This window comes from Vipera ursinii (genome assembly GCF_947247035.1).
Source record: "Vipera ursinii genome assembly, chromosome: 4".
Classification (NCBI taxonomy): Eukaryota; Metazoa; Chordata; class Lepidosauria; order Squamata; family Viperidae; genus Vipera; species Vipera ursinii.
The window spans coordinates 44573903-44591983 of NC_139514.1; the positions used below are offsets into that span (position 1 = coordinate 44573903).

At 33.8% G+C, this 18081-nt stretch overlaps 1 protein-coding gene across 1 annotated transcript in view; it reads right to left on the bottom strand.

The window, feature by feature from the left end:
• Window positions 1-18081, bottom strand: part of ROBO2 (roundabout guidance receptor 2) — a gene marked incomplete at both ends in the record, with an annotated part of 380266 nt that overhangs the window by 342658 nt on the left and 19527 nt on the right. Inside the window, one exon of the mRNA XM_083362547.1 lies at window positions 1484-1810. Within this exon, the coding sequence (XP_083218673.1) occupies window positions 1484-1810 (327 nt within the window). The remainder of the gene's footprint in view (window positions 1-1483; window positions 1811-18081) is intronic.

Consider the following 18081-nt stretch of genomic DNA (forward strand, 5'->3'; position numbering starts at 1 on the left):
AGCAGCCTTCTTTCCGCAGCGGAAAGAAGCAGCCTGCCTGCTTCTTTCCGCTGCGGAACGAAGCAGCCTGAACGAAGCAGGCTGCTTCTTTCCACTGCGGAAAGAAGCAGCCTTCTTTCCGCAGCGGAAAGAAGCAGCCTGCCTGCTTCTTTCCGCTGCGGAACGAAGCAGCCTGAACGAAGCAGGCTGCTTCTTTCCGCTGCGGAAAGAAGCAGCCTTCTTTCCGCAGCGGAAAGAAGCAGCCTGCCTGCTTCTTTCCGCTGCGGAACGAAGCAGCCTGCCTGCTTCTTTCCGCTGCGGAACGAAGCAGCCTGAACGAAGCAGGCTGCTTCTTTCCACTGCGGAAAGAAGCAGCCTTCTTTCCGCAGCGGAAAGAAGCAGCCTGCCTGCTTCTTTCCGCTGCGGAATGAAGCAGCCTGAACGAAGCAGGCTGCTTCTTTCCGCTGCGGAACGAAGCAGCCTGCCTGCTTCTTTCCGCTGCGGAACGAAGCAGCCGGCGGCGGAGGCTTGCAGAACGGCGGATCGGCTTATACTCAAGTCACCAACTTTTTCCAGGTTTTGGGGGTGAAATTGGGGGTCTCGGCTTATACTCGAGTCGGCTTATACTCAAGTATATACGGTAATCTTTTCTCACTAGAGTAGCACAGTACTGAAAAAGAAAAGGAAAAAAATCATCTCAGGACTTCATCAATTTTTCATGAATTTTCATTTAGACCAGAGCCACTCTTGCAGTGGTCAATAGATCAAGCTGCTATCTCAAATTTAATAGCTGGGGCTACAGCTGCTATCTCTGGTGCTACAACCAACTCCACCTAGATCAGAAGCAATGTCAGACAGATTAGGACTTGTCTCTAGTATTTCAAAGCGAAGACCTGATACATGAAATTAAAATTCTGTCTCTGTATCTTTCCCAATATGTTTTATGATCATTTCACTTGTATTTAGAAATTTATATTTGCATAAAAAAGATCTAGTCCTGTTAAGATAACAAAATATTCCTAGCCTATTGTTACAGAAGCAAATGCTGTAATTTCTGTAAATTGTATCTTGAATATGGTATTATTTCATTTCCACAAATGAATCTAACCATAAATAGGCTTTAAATACACTTGCAAAATGAAGTATGATTATCACAAAGATATTTGATTTATCATTACAAATAGTTTATAGTTATGAACAGTTTGTAACTTATTTGAAAAGTTAAGGTGGCATTAAAAGCATAAAAAACATTATTTGCTAAAACAATAATAACCCCCACTAGCAAAATCGAAGAAAATACCAGTAGTTGCATGACAATAGCACTAAATAAACTGATATCAATGAACAAAAAACAATAAGCATACTTTCCTTTAATGTTCCCATAAACTTTACAGATAACATTACTAAAGTTATGAATGCATAGTGGAAAGTATACATTGCTCCACTATGATTAAGTAACTGCAAAATATTTCATAATGTCTGGATGTTGTTTGGAATTACTTACATGCTACTTCCAGAGAAGCATTACGACTCACAGCTTCCCCCAGATAGTTCCTGGCAACACAAACATAGCTTCCTTCATCTGGTTTACTCCTGCGTCCATGTACAATTCTTAGAAAAAATAAAGATCCACTAGGAAGCAGCATGCGATGTGAACGGGGGTCATCTTTGTCAGTCTCCACACGCTCTCCATCTTTGTACCATTCAATAATGGGAGTTGGCCTTCCTTCAGCCTTGCAGTTCAAAGTTGTAGGCTCTCCTTTAGAAACAATAACATCAGATGGATGCTCTACTATTCGTGGAGAAAAGTCTTCTTGGCGAAGACGAGATCCTAATGACAAAGTATTAAAAAATAATCAGTAAGTCATTTTTAAAACTCATAATTTCTGTAATGAAATAAATATTCATAAGCACTCTATATTGGAGCATGTCCCACAGAATTCACCAAAGATTAATTCTAAATGAATTCATACAAACACACGTAAGCATTATATATTTATGCATTTATAAAATCATATGCACATTTTCAATGCAATGCATTTAAGGTGGCCCATATAAACAAAGTTTAATTTGGCATTGAAAATTACTAATTTGAATTACTGCATTTGTGGGACTATTCATTTCCAATGGAACTGAGAAGTTGTAGAATGAATATGACAGACATTTGGGAGACAAGAAATAATTGTTCTTTTAATAAAGATGAAGATAGTTATGTGAAAAATATATTTAGTTATATAAACAATGATAGGGACGCGGTGGCTCAGTGGGTTAGGACGCTGAGCTTGTCGATCAGAAGGTTGGCAGTTTGGCGGGTCGAATCCTGAGTGCCGCGTAACAGAGTGAGCGCCTGTTACTCGTCCCAGCTTCTGCCAACCTAGCAGTTCGAAAGCACGTAAAAATGCAAGTAGAAAAATAGGGACCACTACTGTGGGAAGGTAACAGCGTTCTGTGCGCCTTTGGCGTCTAGTCATGCCGGCCACATGACCACGGAGATGTCCTCGGACAAGCACTGGCTCTTTGGCTTTGAAACCGGCCCCTAGAGTCAGAAACGACTAGCACACATGTGCGGGGGAACCTTTACCTTTACCTTTAAACAATGACTATTACATACCCTTCTTCCTTTAAAAGACTAATCATAAAGCAGATCCTTATATAGAAATATGTCTACTTTTCTGAAACTTTTATTAGCAATAATTAATTGGCTTTAAAACATTTTAGATTTTTTTTAAAAAAAATCTTGGATAACAATAGTCCTCCCTACCTAGGTTATATATGCCTTGCTACTGATGACTATTCTCTGTGTGCACTGAGCAATTTCAATTTCATATCAACTTCATAGCAGTATCTCTCTAGCTGGTACCTCAATACTCATCACTGTTTCTGGGAAGTGCAATGAGTACCAAAAATAATGAATACCAAATTTTTGCCATAAGGAATAATGTAGTGAGTCACAAGGCAGTTGATACCAACAAGTAGCAGTTGAATACCAAATAAACAATGATTACTGGAACAAAATTTTCACATCAAAATGTTTTGAGTACCAAACTGGATGAATTTCAAAGCAGCTGAGTACCAAGGTACCACTGTATAATACTATTACTCGAAAACCAATGTGTTTGTAAATGTGTGTTTGTGTGTGTGTGTGTGTGTGTGTGTGTGTGTGTGTGTGTCAGAGTTGAGATCAACAGTGTTTTTCCTAGCTTAAAGCCACCATTTAATGAAGAAAAAATGTATTATTCCTATATCGAATACTCTTCTTTGAGAGATAAGCACATAAACATAGTGTTTTGAATAATTTCAAAATAGGAATTCCTTCCCTTACAAGCTAATGTTAAAAATACATATTATCTTGTAAGCCAATGGTCAATTTAGCAAAATATAAAAGGACATTATTATACTGCAACATAGAAGTATGAAATTTGTAGCAAGTAGCAAGCATTTTTATTAATATTTTAAATATTGCCTATATTTACTTCCTGACTCGGAAATAACATAATTTACTGTAAAGTGTATTTAAATTTAGATAAACATTTTGTTATGAATCAACTATCTACTTTCATAATTCAAAAGAATAAGTTTATAAGCCTTACTGCAGTTGTATGGAAGTTTTTAAAAGATCACATATTTGCTGCATACACATGGAACTTTACAAACAAAAGTAAAAAAAAAAAACCTTTTTACTGATAAAAGGAATTGAAATAATGTTTAAACATTTTTGTATAAACTTGTCAATTCTGTCCTTGTCACCTCATAGCTTGATTATGCAATGTGATCTACCTGCACCCAAAACTTCAAAGCCAGAATGCAGTGACATGAGCAGTAATGGCCTTGCCTTGGCATGCCTCATGTCACTTGTTTTGCAAGCTGCACTGGTTGCCAATGTGCCTCACATTGCAATACAAGTTACCATTTATTAAAGCTCTACATGGCAAAGGCTTTAGTTATTTGGGGGACTGCCTGTGCTCCACAGTTCCTACCCACTAGGCGCCCTTGATTAATATAACATAATATTTTGGGACTCAGGAAATATGTCTTTTTTACCGTGGTACCTACACTCTGAAATAAGATGCCCGAGATCTATATGGTTCCCACCAGTTTGGAACACCCTGAAAAACAGATCTGAATGGGTGAATAAGCCACCCTTGTTTGTGATGTTATATATTTTGATTTGTTGCCTACATTGCTGGATGTTAATTATTTTGTGGTTTTTTTGGAATAAGTTCTTTATTGAACAACAATAGGGAGAATAAAAGGGAGAATAAAATTGAATACATAAAATAAATATTTTACTCTTATAAGTTGAATGTAAGGTATCTATCCTTAGATTTTACACATGAAATATGTAGCCATACTATATTTTGCTAAAAAACAATTTGATGATTATACATTTTTCTATCAAATCCTTAATCTCTCTGACTAAGAACTGCTTAAAAATCCTAAATGCGCTTTCAGTTTATTTAAGAAAAAATGTATTTGTGATCTTATATTCATATTTATTGGTAACTGGTTGTAATCTTAAAAAGATAGTCAATTTTAATTCACATTATCATTGATTTTACCATTGAAGATTGTAGCATAAAGATATGTTCTATCAAATAAATACAGCATTTTATTACATTCAATAGTCTGAATATTTGTCTGTTTAGTAATTCATTATAAACTTTCTTGGATCAAGTGGTAAATTTTGATTGGAGCAAAAAAGGATTACCAGAAAACAATGTCTACTGCTGTAAATACAATGAACCATCACAAAAATAGCTGCCATAGCTGGTGAACAATAAATAATGTATAGCAGTAGATATGGTCAGTCACTTTTTCTGTCTAGAGCAGGGATAGGCAACCTTGGCTCTTTTATGACTCATGGACTTCCAGAATCCCTGAGCCAGCTCAGGGATTCTGGGAGTTGAAGTTGAGTCATAAAAGAGCCAAGGTTGCCTACCCCTGCTCTAGAGTATTCAAATTTCTCTCTATATATGTGATCCTCATTATTCAGATATTTTTCATTTGGATTTGTACTTTCCTACTTCTTATGTTTAACTTCCTAGGAACTCTCTGCTTTTCCACATGTGCACAAAATAACTTGACTTGTTTGCTGTTTTAACATCAAAATCAAGTTGTAACTTGATTTGCCCCCTAATTTTGCTTTCCCCAATTGTGCTCTCCTTTCTGGTTGCATGAGCTTATTAAACAGTGGCTATTATTCCCAACAGAGGGCATTTCCTACCATGCTTATAATTCATAATTGCCAGTTAATCCTCATCTGATTTTTTTTCCCACCTAAGCAGGTAATGGTACTTCCTAACAGGTGCCATTAGGACAGATGTCAACCTATTCCCCAAATGTATTGTCCAATTGTCATGAAATGGATTTTGGATAGTAAAAGACAGCAGCTGTCTACCATGCTTAGATGAGCAATAAAAAGCAATACAAAAATAGACACACTAATAATTTTTGGCTTACAGTATGATGTCTGGTGCAAAATTACATATTTTTAGCATGTGAAAGATGTTTGAACATTTTCCTACAATATATAAATTCAAACTTTAATCTTTGTGTACAACTCTATGACTGAAAAGCTATTTAAAATTAAAACACCCCTTTTCGTCTCCACCACATTAAACATTAAGATATGATTAGAGTTTTCTACATATACCAACTATTTCTTCCCAACTGAGATCTAAAAAAGAAACAATTAAAAAAAATGGCTTTTTTCACATTGTATTCTAAGATAGGAGATGGTTTGCCTTCAGGGTGAAACTACTATGCATTTCCCTCCAATATTAAAAAGATAGGCAACCAAGAATATATGTGATATATTTGTCTATTTTTTGTCTGTCTTATATGATTAAAAAACATTGAAGTTAAAAATTCTTCCAAGAAAAAAGTGTTACTTATTATTACTAGATAGTACATGACTGACAATTTTATTTCAATCAGCAACCAGTAAGGATAATTGAATTACAACCTACCCTTCTGTTAGAATGCTTTTTTAAAGTTTTAGATTCATTTTTTTTGCTTAATCACATAACTGAAACTTATAACTATATACTGTACTTCCATGGAAATATATCCTATTAAACCAGTAGGGTTTACTTCTGAATAAACATTTCTGGGATACTATTAGTCAACTAATTCCAAATAACCTATATATGTACAAAAGTTTGATTGATCTCATTTCTGCATACAACTGTACAAGCATATGCTTTTAACGAGCTGCTTAAAATATAAATTATAAAATATAATTTTATCCATTTATCCATTTTTAAACCATGACTCTTATTACTAAAAAAACACAACTGTAACAATGTCCTTTTAAAATTTTACATGTAATGAAACACAAGCATATATTAAATGCTATAGTTGTGGCACATACTGTATATTAAATGCTATAGCTGTGGCATATAAGCAAACCACCTTTAACAAATTTAACACATTTTCATGCTCGTAGAATTATATGTTTCTCAGAAGTAAATGTAATTGCACATTTCATGAATAAATGATGATACCATTGTATAGCACAGGGGTAGGCAACATTGGCTCTTTTATGACTCGTGGACTTCAACTCCCAGAGCTATGCTGACTCAGGAATTCTGGGAGTTGAAGTCCACGAGTCATAAAAGAGCCAAGGTTGCCTACCCCTGGTATAGCAAATAACAGTTCGATTTCATAGGAAAAGATGTAAAGTCAGTCATTTGTTTTTAAGCAATATTTCATAGTAGCAAATGGAAATGTTACCTAAATTACAAAGTTATGTATAATTCAATATACCATATTCACTACTTATTGTCTCTGATTTCATGAGCTGCATGCAAAAATCTCCTTTTTGTTGGTATTAGATTCACAGTAGCCATGTATTTCTACATTTATTCTGGAACCTATTCAGATTTTCCTATGTCACAGACTTCTCTTTCTATAATTTCTTCCATTCTTCCATTCATGTAAATACAATGATGTGTTATTGCTGGACTGTAGTTGTCAATTTTCTAACACTCTTTTTACACCAAGATTAAATATATTTCCATTTTCTTAATGGTAGAGAGCACATTGACTAATTCTGTCAATATTCGGTGCTAATTTATACAGTATGTGTAAGTACTGATGTTTCCTCCCACTTCATCCAGTTTATGAAGGCTGGCAGTTATGAAGAATGTTTTTCGTAACATGTTGAATAAAAATTTGAAGAAACCACTTCTGTGTCTCACTGGAGTTCTTAATAAACATTCCAGCAACAAATTTCATTACATTAAGCAAATCAATGTACTTCTATAACTGTCTGGTTTGGTACAGCAACTAAACAGGACAGGTACAGACTGCAATAGACAGTTAGGACTACAGAAAAAAAAACAATTGCAACCTGCCTGCCTTCCACTATATATCTGCCTTCCACTATATATTGTGCAAGTCAGAAGGAAGCTGAGAAAATAACTACAAACCCCTCACATCCTCGACATAACTATTTAACTGCTCCCCACAGGACACTACTATACAACATTGCATGCCAAAGTAAATAGACATAGGAACAATTTTTTCCCTCATGCCATCACTTTGCTGAACACTTAATCCTCACAGTACTGTCTTATCTCTACGTGTATTCACCCATGTTGTAATGTGTATTATTATTATTATTATTATTATTATTATTATTATTATTATTATTATTATTATTATTATTATTATTATTATTATCCTTCTTGTCTCCTCTACTACCCCCTCTTATTAGTATCATTTTTATGATGATTATTACTCTGTTGCTTGCATGTATACTGAGAGCTTCTGCACAGGAGATAAATTGTGTGTCTAATCACACTTGGCTAAATAAAGTATTCTGTTCTATTCAAAATTCATTAAAGACTGAAAATTGTTTCACATAAAATGCCTATATTTTGTAACATTAATATTTTTGAGGCTCAATAATAGAATACATTTCACAATAATTTTTATTCTGTATGTAGTCATTAATACAAAGCAAAATATCACAATCCTGATGTGATGCTTGTGATTCTTTATGTACCATTGTAACAAAGTTCCTTTAACTTACCACTTTGTGCAGTGTATGCGATGTGTGATTTTAAAAATATATCATTTTGTTCTTCTACAATGAGAAACTAATGAGAGGTGGTAAGGAGTTCAAGTAGTCTGTAAGTTATTTAACTTTACCTGGTAAATCTGTGAATGAGTTCCAAAAGCAACAATACTCAAGTGAAAAGAATATATCAGAAAAACAGTTACTATTTCAGATCATAAATGTTATTAACTGAGCAGTTATGTTTAGTAAGCACAATGTGTGTATCTTCTGCTACAAAAAAAATTAAGGGTCCATAATTCACTTAAACTAAATGCAATTGTATTTAAAAAGTTGAAGTGCAAATATTTAATATTATAAAAGAACATTATTCATTGTATCAAAAAGTAATGGTAGCTTTTTAAAAATATGTCTCCACTTTTAATATTAAACCATCTTAGTTCACCTTTTTTACATCTTAACATATTACTATATCAGCATTACCTTGTTCAATTGTAATCTAATTTGTATTTTCTGAAAACAATATTTCAGGTCCTAAAATAATACAATTTCTATAGTGACCACAATACTGTAGAAATAAACAAGTATTTAGTAATGGAATTAATCCTTCAAAAATCTGATTATAATTTCATGAAGGAATGTATTAAATGGTTTAATTTGCAATGGTCTGGGAGTATTTAAAAACTCACATATGGCTTCACTTATTTTATCCATTTAATACAGGAAAAGGCTAATAGACTTTTAGTATATTCTATATATACACAATGGAACAATTTCAATGAGGAAAAATGGAGGGGAAAGCAGTTGCTATGCATACATAAAATGCTTTTGTGAAGATCTGAAATAAAAAAGAACAGATATGGAAAACAAGAAGTCAAAGAACTGTGGAAGGATAGAATAGTAGATATAGTGAACAAGAATGTACACAGTTAACCCTTTGGGATGCTTTATTTTGGCTTCCTACATTGAGCAGGAAACTGGCTTTATTAGCCTAAATGTATCCTTTCAATTCCATGATTCTGTGTTGGAGGAGAGAAGCCCAAATATTAAGGAATCCATGCCTCTTGCACATTGCATATATTCAAGTACTTCCATGTCAGTTTTATTGTTTTAGAATATATTTTTTTCTGTATGCTTGGATTTTTAATTTTAGGACTGATTTTATATGCCACTCAAGGTTGTAATACAATTGGGTAGGCTTCTAAATTTAATAAAAAGTGAAGCAAAATATCAAGATATATTTCAGAGCTTTCCAAATCTAGTATTCATCCTTCAACATACTGCCTAAAGAATTAATTAGAAATTCAGTTATCCTGATGTGACTCAGTATGAGAATTAGGATGGACCAGCACATTCAACATAAATTTCAGAAGCCATAAATACAATAATCTCAAACAATAGCATGTATATGCACAAATATTCTTGTTTTTCATTATAAGAACCAATTGATAAAGTGATTAAAGCGAGATATGTGTGTGTGTGTATAGTGTATATGTGTGTGTATTAATATATTTAATATATACCATCACTGTCTGGTTTGGTGGCAGCAGTGCCTCAGATAGAAAGTCCATACAGAGAATGGTAAGGACAGCCGAGAAGATCATAGGAAGCTCACTCCCTGGTATTCAGGATGCTGCTTATAAGTGCTATGTGCTTAGAGCTCAAAGCATTGTTAGAGACTCCACATATCAACTTTTCGGTCTGTTTCTGTTGCTCCCCTCTGGAAGGAGGTTTCAAAGTATTTCTAGCAGGACTACCCGATTCTGTAATAGCTTTGTTCCCTATGCCATCTGTCTGGTAAACTCACAAGATTTGTTTTTCTCACCATGCACATGTATACATAACCCGAACTAGACTGTTGTTTCTCTGTGTCGTATAATATATGTCGGTATATGCATAATTTTGTATTTATTTATTTTTGTCATATTTATGTTGTGTGTATCGGAGGTGGTAATCCTTTGAGAGCGGAATGCAACGAAATTTCATTTTTATGTATGCCGATTAGTGTACATTCAAAGTGACAATAAAGTTATTATTCCATTCTATTATTCTATTGTTTTCCATTTGGTGATAAAATGACATATTAACAGTTGAATATATGTAACAGCTTATTAAAATAGCACTTTAAATAGTTACAAATCTGGAATTATGAAGAAAAAAGTTGTAAAACAAAGGCTAGTAAATTTGTTCTGTGCCAAAAGCAGGGTTAAAAAAAAACTTACATAAGATTAATATAAGTAGTTAGCACAGCTATGTCTTGGCATAATAACAAATCTTTAACATAGAAAGCCTAGGGGTGATTTTTTTCTCCACTGTAACTAACTTAATGAATGAAATACTAATTAACATTATGGCATTGATAAATGGAGAGAGAGATTAGAGATGTACTTGATAAGTCAGTCTTTCCCAGATGGACTGTCAAAGCCACATTAATTCCTATCTCATTGGAGCATCTGCTTCTCCCATAATCCCCTGCCCCTTGGTATAACGAACACAAACTGTTGTGACTCAATTCGATTTATATCAATCTAATTTCTTTTAATCCAATTTGTATTCCAATCTACTTCCTTCTAATCACTTAAATCTGCAGCCCCCATCTGGTAAATTTTCCCTCAAAATTAACAGAGCAGATGCCTCTACAATTGTCTTCCACAGTCAGGCTAATCATGGCCTAGCTGGGGCCTACAGAATATTCTCAATTGATACGTGACTTCCACTGTTGATATTCTTGTTATAAATAGTGTTGCATGAAGACCATTTTGCTTAATAGGCTCTCCTCATAAAATTTAAATTGGAAAATACTGTAAATGGAAACTTAAAATATGGAAGCAGAAAAAAAATAAGGAAATAACTTGTTATTTAATGATTGGCTGCCATCCTAGGATTTCTTATAACTTTCATTGGTAGTCACCAACATAAAATGGACAACACAAATAGCTTTATATAAACTTTGAATGACATTGCCACTAAAGTAATGAAATTACTTAGATGGCTTTGAAGATAGAAAGAAAGCACAATACATCCATATAAAAAGACACAAATATATAATTTTTGAACTATAAACATAACTTTTTTTGACTTTCATTTATTTCTTCAACATTACTCATTATATATCCTAACCTCTGCTGGATTTCTTGGAATTTGTGCATCTTAACTATTATCTTGGTAATATAACAAGAAAATAAACCAGATTGGTAAACCTACCATGATTAGCCAATGATTTCCAATTATAGTTGGCTTATATGTTAATTCAAATTTAAAATCTTTCAGTTCAGGAAGAAAGCAACTCTACAGAGACATTCACTTCCTATACTCGGGACCTTTTATGTAAAGTGTCCCTGTCTTTTCAGAATATAATTAAAATTTCATTAACAATTCCAAAATTTTTATCACAGACACGTTCAATTCAAATAACGGTGATAAAAAGAAATACCGGTAGGTATCATCAATATACAAATATACAATATACAAATGGCACTTCATCCATATCCTCAAATTATTTTCTTCAGTATTAAAAAGCATGCTTCCCTAGCACTGTGTACATGAATTATTAATGATTTGTATGGTTCCTCTAAACTAACTTTTCATCATTAGTTGAAATACTCAGCTTTTAACCAAGTAGAGTTTTAGTCATTTGTTTTGTTTTTTCAGTGTTAAATTTAAATTCTTAGATTAAGCAACACATTATTCTTGATTCCACATTCATTCTGTAATCTTGCTAAAAATTTTACGGTAGTGTCATGTAAGTGGATTAACAATTATTCACGTGGAAAGGTGGGATACACAGCATTCCAATAATAATTTATGTGCAGAAAATTGGCACCGAGCCAAGGAACTAAAATTCATGTTGAATATTTCAGATTATTTAGCATCTTACAGAATTTCTTTGGCATTTACATGTGCTTATCTCTGTACTGCACATGTGCTACAGTCTTGCTTCAAACCATTTTTTCCAAGGTCATTTTCTTAAACTAAATCTAGGTATTTAAAAACTTACTTATAATTGAATATCTAAGAAATTGTTTTCCCCAGTTTTCAGGACAGAAAAATAAAATAATAAATATCTATAACTATTATGATAAAGCAGAATATTACTTTATGGACGATATATTTATATATTTTTGTTCCCATCTTCTTTCTTAAAATTAACCTGGTAATCCTTTTATGCTATCTCCAGTTACTGCTTCCTCTGTCTGCTTGCAGTGACAGGTGGTCTAGATTTTCTATTTAGAAATCTGGTCACCCTGTATTTGTAACACCTCTTCAGTTAGTGTCATCTGTGAATTTAATTAACATGCAGTTTACCCGCTTGTGTAGATTATTAGTGAAGATGTTAAATAAAACAGAACCCAAACAAAATCCGTGCATCAAAGCAACTGACACTTTTTTTCTGATTCTACACATGACTCCCTATTCATTATTTTCTATTTTTAGCTTTAAACTAGGTGTTACTGTCTGGCAATACAAGAACAAAGCCAATTTGCAATAATCATTTAAGCAAAGATTAATGGTGCTTAGCGTTAGATTCTGGCAGTAACTTAGCAAGCTTATCCATATATCTTTAAAAAAATCTAAACCAAAATAAAACATTTCCATTTTGTCAGTCTTTTAAGCCCTCACTTTGTTCCAGTTATCTATTGGCTTATAACTCACTACATTAGAATATAATTGCTTGCAATCGTTTATGAAGTAGGCAAGAATTAGTGTGTTCTAGCAGAAAGAAAGATTTTTAAGCTAAAACATAAAATTAGATTTAATAACTTTTAATTGTTGCCAAAATACATTTTGAACAGGCTATTAATCAGTAACGCTCACTGGTAGGAACTTTCACAATAACAATAGCAAATAGCACTTAGACTTATATACAATCAAATTTGAAGATTCTGTTACAGCAATACCAGTAAAGGTGGTTTTAGTCTTTTACTACATTTGAGTAATGTTTGTGATATAGATGAGTACATATCAGGGATGTAGCTAAAATCATTCATCTTCTATTTATGACTTAAGGCAAGGACCTCTACTGGCATACAAAGTGCCTTTAGCAATAAAGGAGAATTTATCTGAGCCTGGTTTTTTTCTTGCAGACATTTCACTACCCAAACTAGGTCATCAGTGCTAGTAAGAAGTGGGGTTCAGTGTTGGTTGGAGTGGTCTTGGAGGTTCTTTGATTAGCCTGTTTACTCTGAGCTTGTTTGGCAGTTTCTTGATTGGAATATTGTTTATTTATTGATTGTTGGTCTGATGTTAATCTTGGAATTAATCTATGATCATCTGGGCAATGACTACTGATGGAGATGTTTTGGTCCTTTGTTCCCTTTTTGGCTTATAGATTCTCTCTTTTACCCAGCATGTAGACATTGTTTATGTCTATATCTCTACTGATGACTAATTTGTCAGTGTGCTCTGCTTCTAGAAATTCTCAAATATTTTTTTGTAATATATTTTATTGATTTTTTAAAAAAAAACATAAATCACTTAATAATTGGTGAAGAGTGTGTTGTCTGGGTTACATTTGTAAAACAATAACTAACAATTGATTTCTATAATCCATAATCCACATAATAGTTTGAGTTGATTTCCTCTTTTCCCAAAATATCCTTTTGCAAACATTGAGTTAATACAATTCTTATTGTATTGATAGATAACAATTAAATATATTTTTCCCAATAGTCCTAAAAATAATAATCACATCAATATAATATTTCTTTTCTATCCAATCATTCTGGTTGTCTTATGATAATCCTGTTACAGTCCTTATTTTAATTTGTTTCTCCCACCATATTCTAGATATTCTTACTGGTTAAGATTTTCTCAAAAATTAATTACATTTAAGAATTTAACTCTATTTTTCCATATGAACCATCTCACCCTTTTACATTTCTTAATAAATAAATAAAACAGTAGAAAAAAAGAAAGAAAAGCAAGAGTAAAGAAGCATAAAAAATAACATACTACTTAATATATCCCTCCTAAGCTAATATGTATTTTCCTAAATTTCTTATTCTTTTTAACCATAATTAAAAATATGTTTAATCTTTAAACATTCCATTTAATACATCTAGTCATCTAGTCCTTTAACTCTTATTCAAAACATTTTATCCATTATAATTTTCTTAAATTCAATCACATTTAAATATCTAAATCATTTCCTTTATCTGTCATTTCAACTTTTTTATATTAATCATATCAAGAAAGAGAACAAAAAATGGAAAAAAGCATACTATATTATATTTAGGGAATTCATCTCTCTTAGAGTGACATATATATTCCAAAACTTTTCTATTTCTTTAATCATATTCAAACAAATGTTTCCTTTTAAGGTATTTTTTCTGGTAAGTCCCATCATCTATTTTCTTAGTTTCCACTTTAGTCTTTTTCTTTTGCCCAGTGTCTTTATCAATGTATTTTGCTGAATCAAAAGGTTTTTCTGAATGTTCATAAATGTTGCTGTAGATATAAAAAGTAAATCAGGAAGAGTGTCTTTGTATGGGGCTTCTGCCTTTCCACGTTTGTTGAAAATCTTTTTCTTTCTCTCTGCTTCTATCATTTCCTTTTCTCCAATGTTCCTGACATCTCTACAGTCCATTTTATCCAATCTGTTTTCTTGTCCTCAGATTAATAATAATAATAATAATAATAATAATAATAATAATAATAATAATAATAATAATGATGATGATGATGATGATGATGATGATGATGATGGAAGGGACCTTGGAGGTCATCTAGTCCAACCCCTGCTTGTAGTCTTAAGGGATAAGTTGTTTTTTTCAATTCTTGTGAATTTTTCCCCACTAGGATTAAATCATGTTTCCTTGTTTTGTTAAATTCCATATTTAAGTCTCTATTCTCAATTCTATATCCATTTATCTGTTTTATCTGCTCCTTCTCTGTTGCTGTTTTCTGGGATTTTTTTTGTTGTAGAGTTAACTTGGAAATAGATTGATTTATATTTTCAAAATTGTTTTGGATTTCTTTGTGGTTTAAAGTCACTGTTGTTTGATATATGTATACTATATATCTCCTCCTGTGACGTATTTATGTTTTCTTGATATGTTCTTTCTATGTGTCTCTGATCCATGATAACCAAGAACTTGAGTTTCCCCCTTCCTTTCTTTTATCTGTAAATAGCTTTAGAGTCCCAGTTAGATAGATATTTGTAATCCAAATAGTTCAAAAAAGTTTTCTGAAATTTATAATTCTTTGTCTACACCCCAGATTATTGTCTTTTTGTCATAGTTTCATCTGCCACTAGGTGTCAGCAACTATTTGTTTTTCAATTTCCAAAATGAACAATTATCTCTGAAATGAGTCTTAACCATTAAAACAATTTTAGATTTATATAAATTTTAAGTTTCAGCTTTTATATTTATTTCACTTCCATATATTTTGATCCTCCATAAAAAGATTAATTCACTGCTTCCGTTAGTATAAGGGTGGGGCAGAAATTCCCTTCCTTCCCTTTTGGAGGTATTTTGCCTTTTGGGGATCTTTTCCAGAAAATTAAATGTAAAATAGAAAAGAGAAAATCAAAATCCTCACCCAGTTTCAAGCACGCTGTTCATAGTTGTGCTGGTTAGTGCTTTTGGACTTCAGTTGCAATTAGCTTGGGCTGGTCGATGCAATACGGCCAGCCTTTCTCCTGTTGGGTGAGAAGGCTTTCCCCAAGCCAAACGGAGTGGCCTCCGCCGTTCCAGAATCGCTGCAGCACTCTTCTTTTTTCGTTGCCTCTCCAAGGCGACTTAGATCCATTTAGGGTCCCCTGGCAGGGTGAAATTAACCGCGAGGGTGCAGAGAATCCGCAAGCCCGCGACTGGTCACTACCGTGCAAAACCAGAAGTCTAGAAATTCTCAAATATTGTTGGACTTAGCTTGGTCTAGGATGGTCATAGTTTCCCAGTTGAAGCTATGGTTAAGTTTATCCATATGTTCTGAAATTAAAGAGTTTGCACTGTGTCTTCTGACTGCTAGATGGTGTTCATGGATGCATTTTACCAGTCCTCTGCCTATTTGTCCTACGTAGTAGCTACTGCAGTCATTACACTATATGTTGTAGATTACTCCTTTTTTTCTTCTGGGGCTGTTGGTCTTTTGGTTTGCTTAGGATGTTTCGGAGAGCTTTAATTGGCTTGTGAGCTACACTGATTCCATGTGGTTGTACAGTAATATGTTGGCAGTTTCTGAGATGTTTTTGATATATGGCAGTGTTATTCTTTTTTGCTTGTGTTGGTTGTACTATATTGGGCTGAGTTGCCGGGCTATATTGGGCTAAGTATCTAGCCAACTTGATGAAGTTGTTTGGATATCCATTTTATTGGAAGATGTTGAATAGGTGCTGTGTTTCCTTTTTCTGTTGTTCAGGGTTGCTGCAGTGTTTTTGTGCTCATCTAAATAAAGTGCTTACACAGCTTCTCTTGTGAGAGCTTGGGTTTTTGCTTTAGTAGTAAAGCACTTGATTGCTTTTTCCATACACCTCTGTTTCTAGTTTGCTACCATGGTCTCTGCTGATCAGGATATCCAAGAAGGGTCGTGTATTGTTGACTTCTTCTTCTCTAATACACTGGATTCCTTTGAAGATGTTAATGGTTTTGTGGGCGTTCTCTAATTGGCCCATTTTTATTATCGTATCTCTACATATCAGATCCATATTTTGGGTCATATTTGTGGAAGTGATATCACTTCCAGATGTTACATTATGACCTTCGTTATAAGTCCTGAAAGAGGTGATCCTGCAAATTGATAAATTTCTCCATCAATTTCAAAGTGTGTAATTAGGCAGGGGTTTATGAGGTCCATGATTCTGGGTATTTCAATCTTCAGGTATTTAGTTAAGTTGGGTGTCCTGCCCACCTAGCAGTTTGAAAGCATGCAAATCCAAGAAGATTAATAGATACAACTTTGGTGGGAAAGTATCAGCGTTCCATGCACCTCGGCGTATAGTCATGCTGGCCATATGAACATGGAAAATGTCTTTGGACAACGCTGACTCCCTCAGCTAAGAAATGGAGATAAGCACCATGCCTAGGGTCGGACACAACTGGACAGGTTAACCTTAACCTTTTTGCTGTGGAGCAATGTAGTCATAGATTGTTTGACCAATTCTGGGTCTATGAAGGTGAAAAGGGCTGTGACATGAAACGAGATCTTGATTTTGTCCTCATCTGTAGTCACATCTCTGATTGTTTGAAGGCACTGTAGTGAGGAGCTGATAGAACATTTGCTTTCCCTTGTGAGGAGCCCAAGTTCACAAGGTCCCTTTATGCAGAATTCCTCCCACCAAAAAACTGAATTTTCATCAATATGCAAAAGTCTCTTTGGTGTCAGCAGCCAAATATAGATGTGTGAAGTTGGTGAGTCTCTTTTATTGATATTTTACCTCATTCTCTTATTTTACTTGCAACTGATGCCCATCCCCCATACAGTGTCCTTGTGAAACCCAAAAATTATATAGCAGGTTCTGACAATCCTGCCTCAGACTTAATTTGAACCTTGGTTCTCAAGTGAAAAGCCAGTTCTTTAATCCAATCATTTTGGATTAAAGCCTCATTTTTTAAAAAAAATGGCATTTGATTATCATGGTTATTATGAGAAGAAACTGAAAGATATGAGACTACCCTACAAACACAAAATTGCATGTACCAGTAAAATTAACTAGTTTATGTGTGATAAGCTAACCACACTTCCATACTGAGTTATCCATAGTGAAAATCAATGTTTATTAGATTTATATTTAAGCAGCATAATAATTTATATCTGCTTCTAAGATTCAGCTCAACTGAATTTAAGGGGTCTGATTTCAGAGAAAATATGTTAATTATCTAGCCTTCCAATTCATATTAATTATATGTGCCTTCAGGTACGTGTGTGTGTGTGTGTGTGTGATGTGTATGCCCACTTCATAAATGCAGTATGCACTCTGCTATTTCACAGTGAACAAGAGATGGCTCCTGGCATCATCTGGTCATAATCAACACAAGTCAAACATGTGGAAGCATTTAACCAGGGAGGGTCATAGCTGGCCTTCAAAACCCAGGATTGCACCACTAAATAACAGTTCTGCAATTTCTTGCCAATTTTCA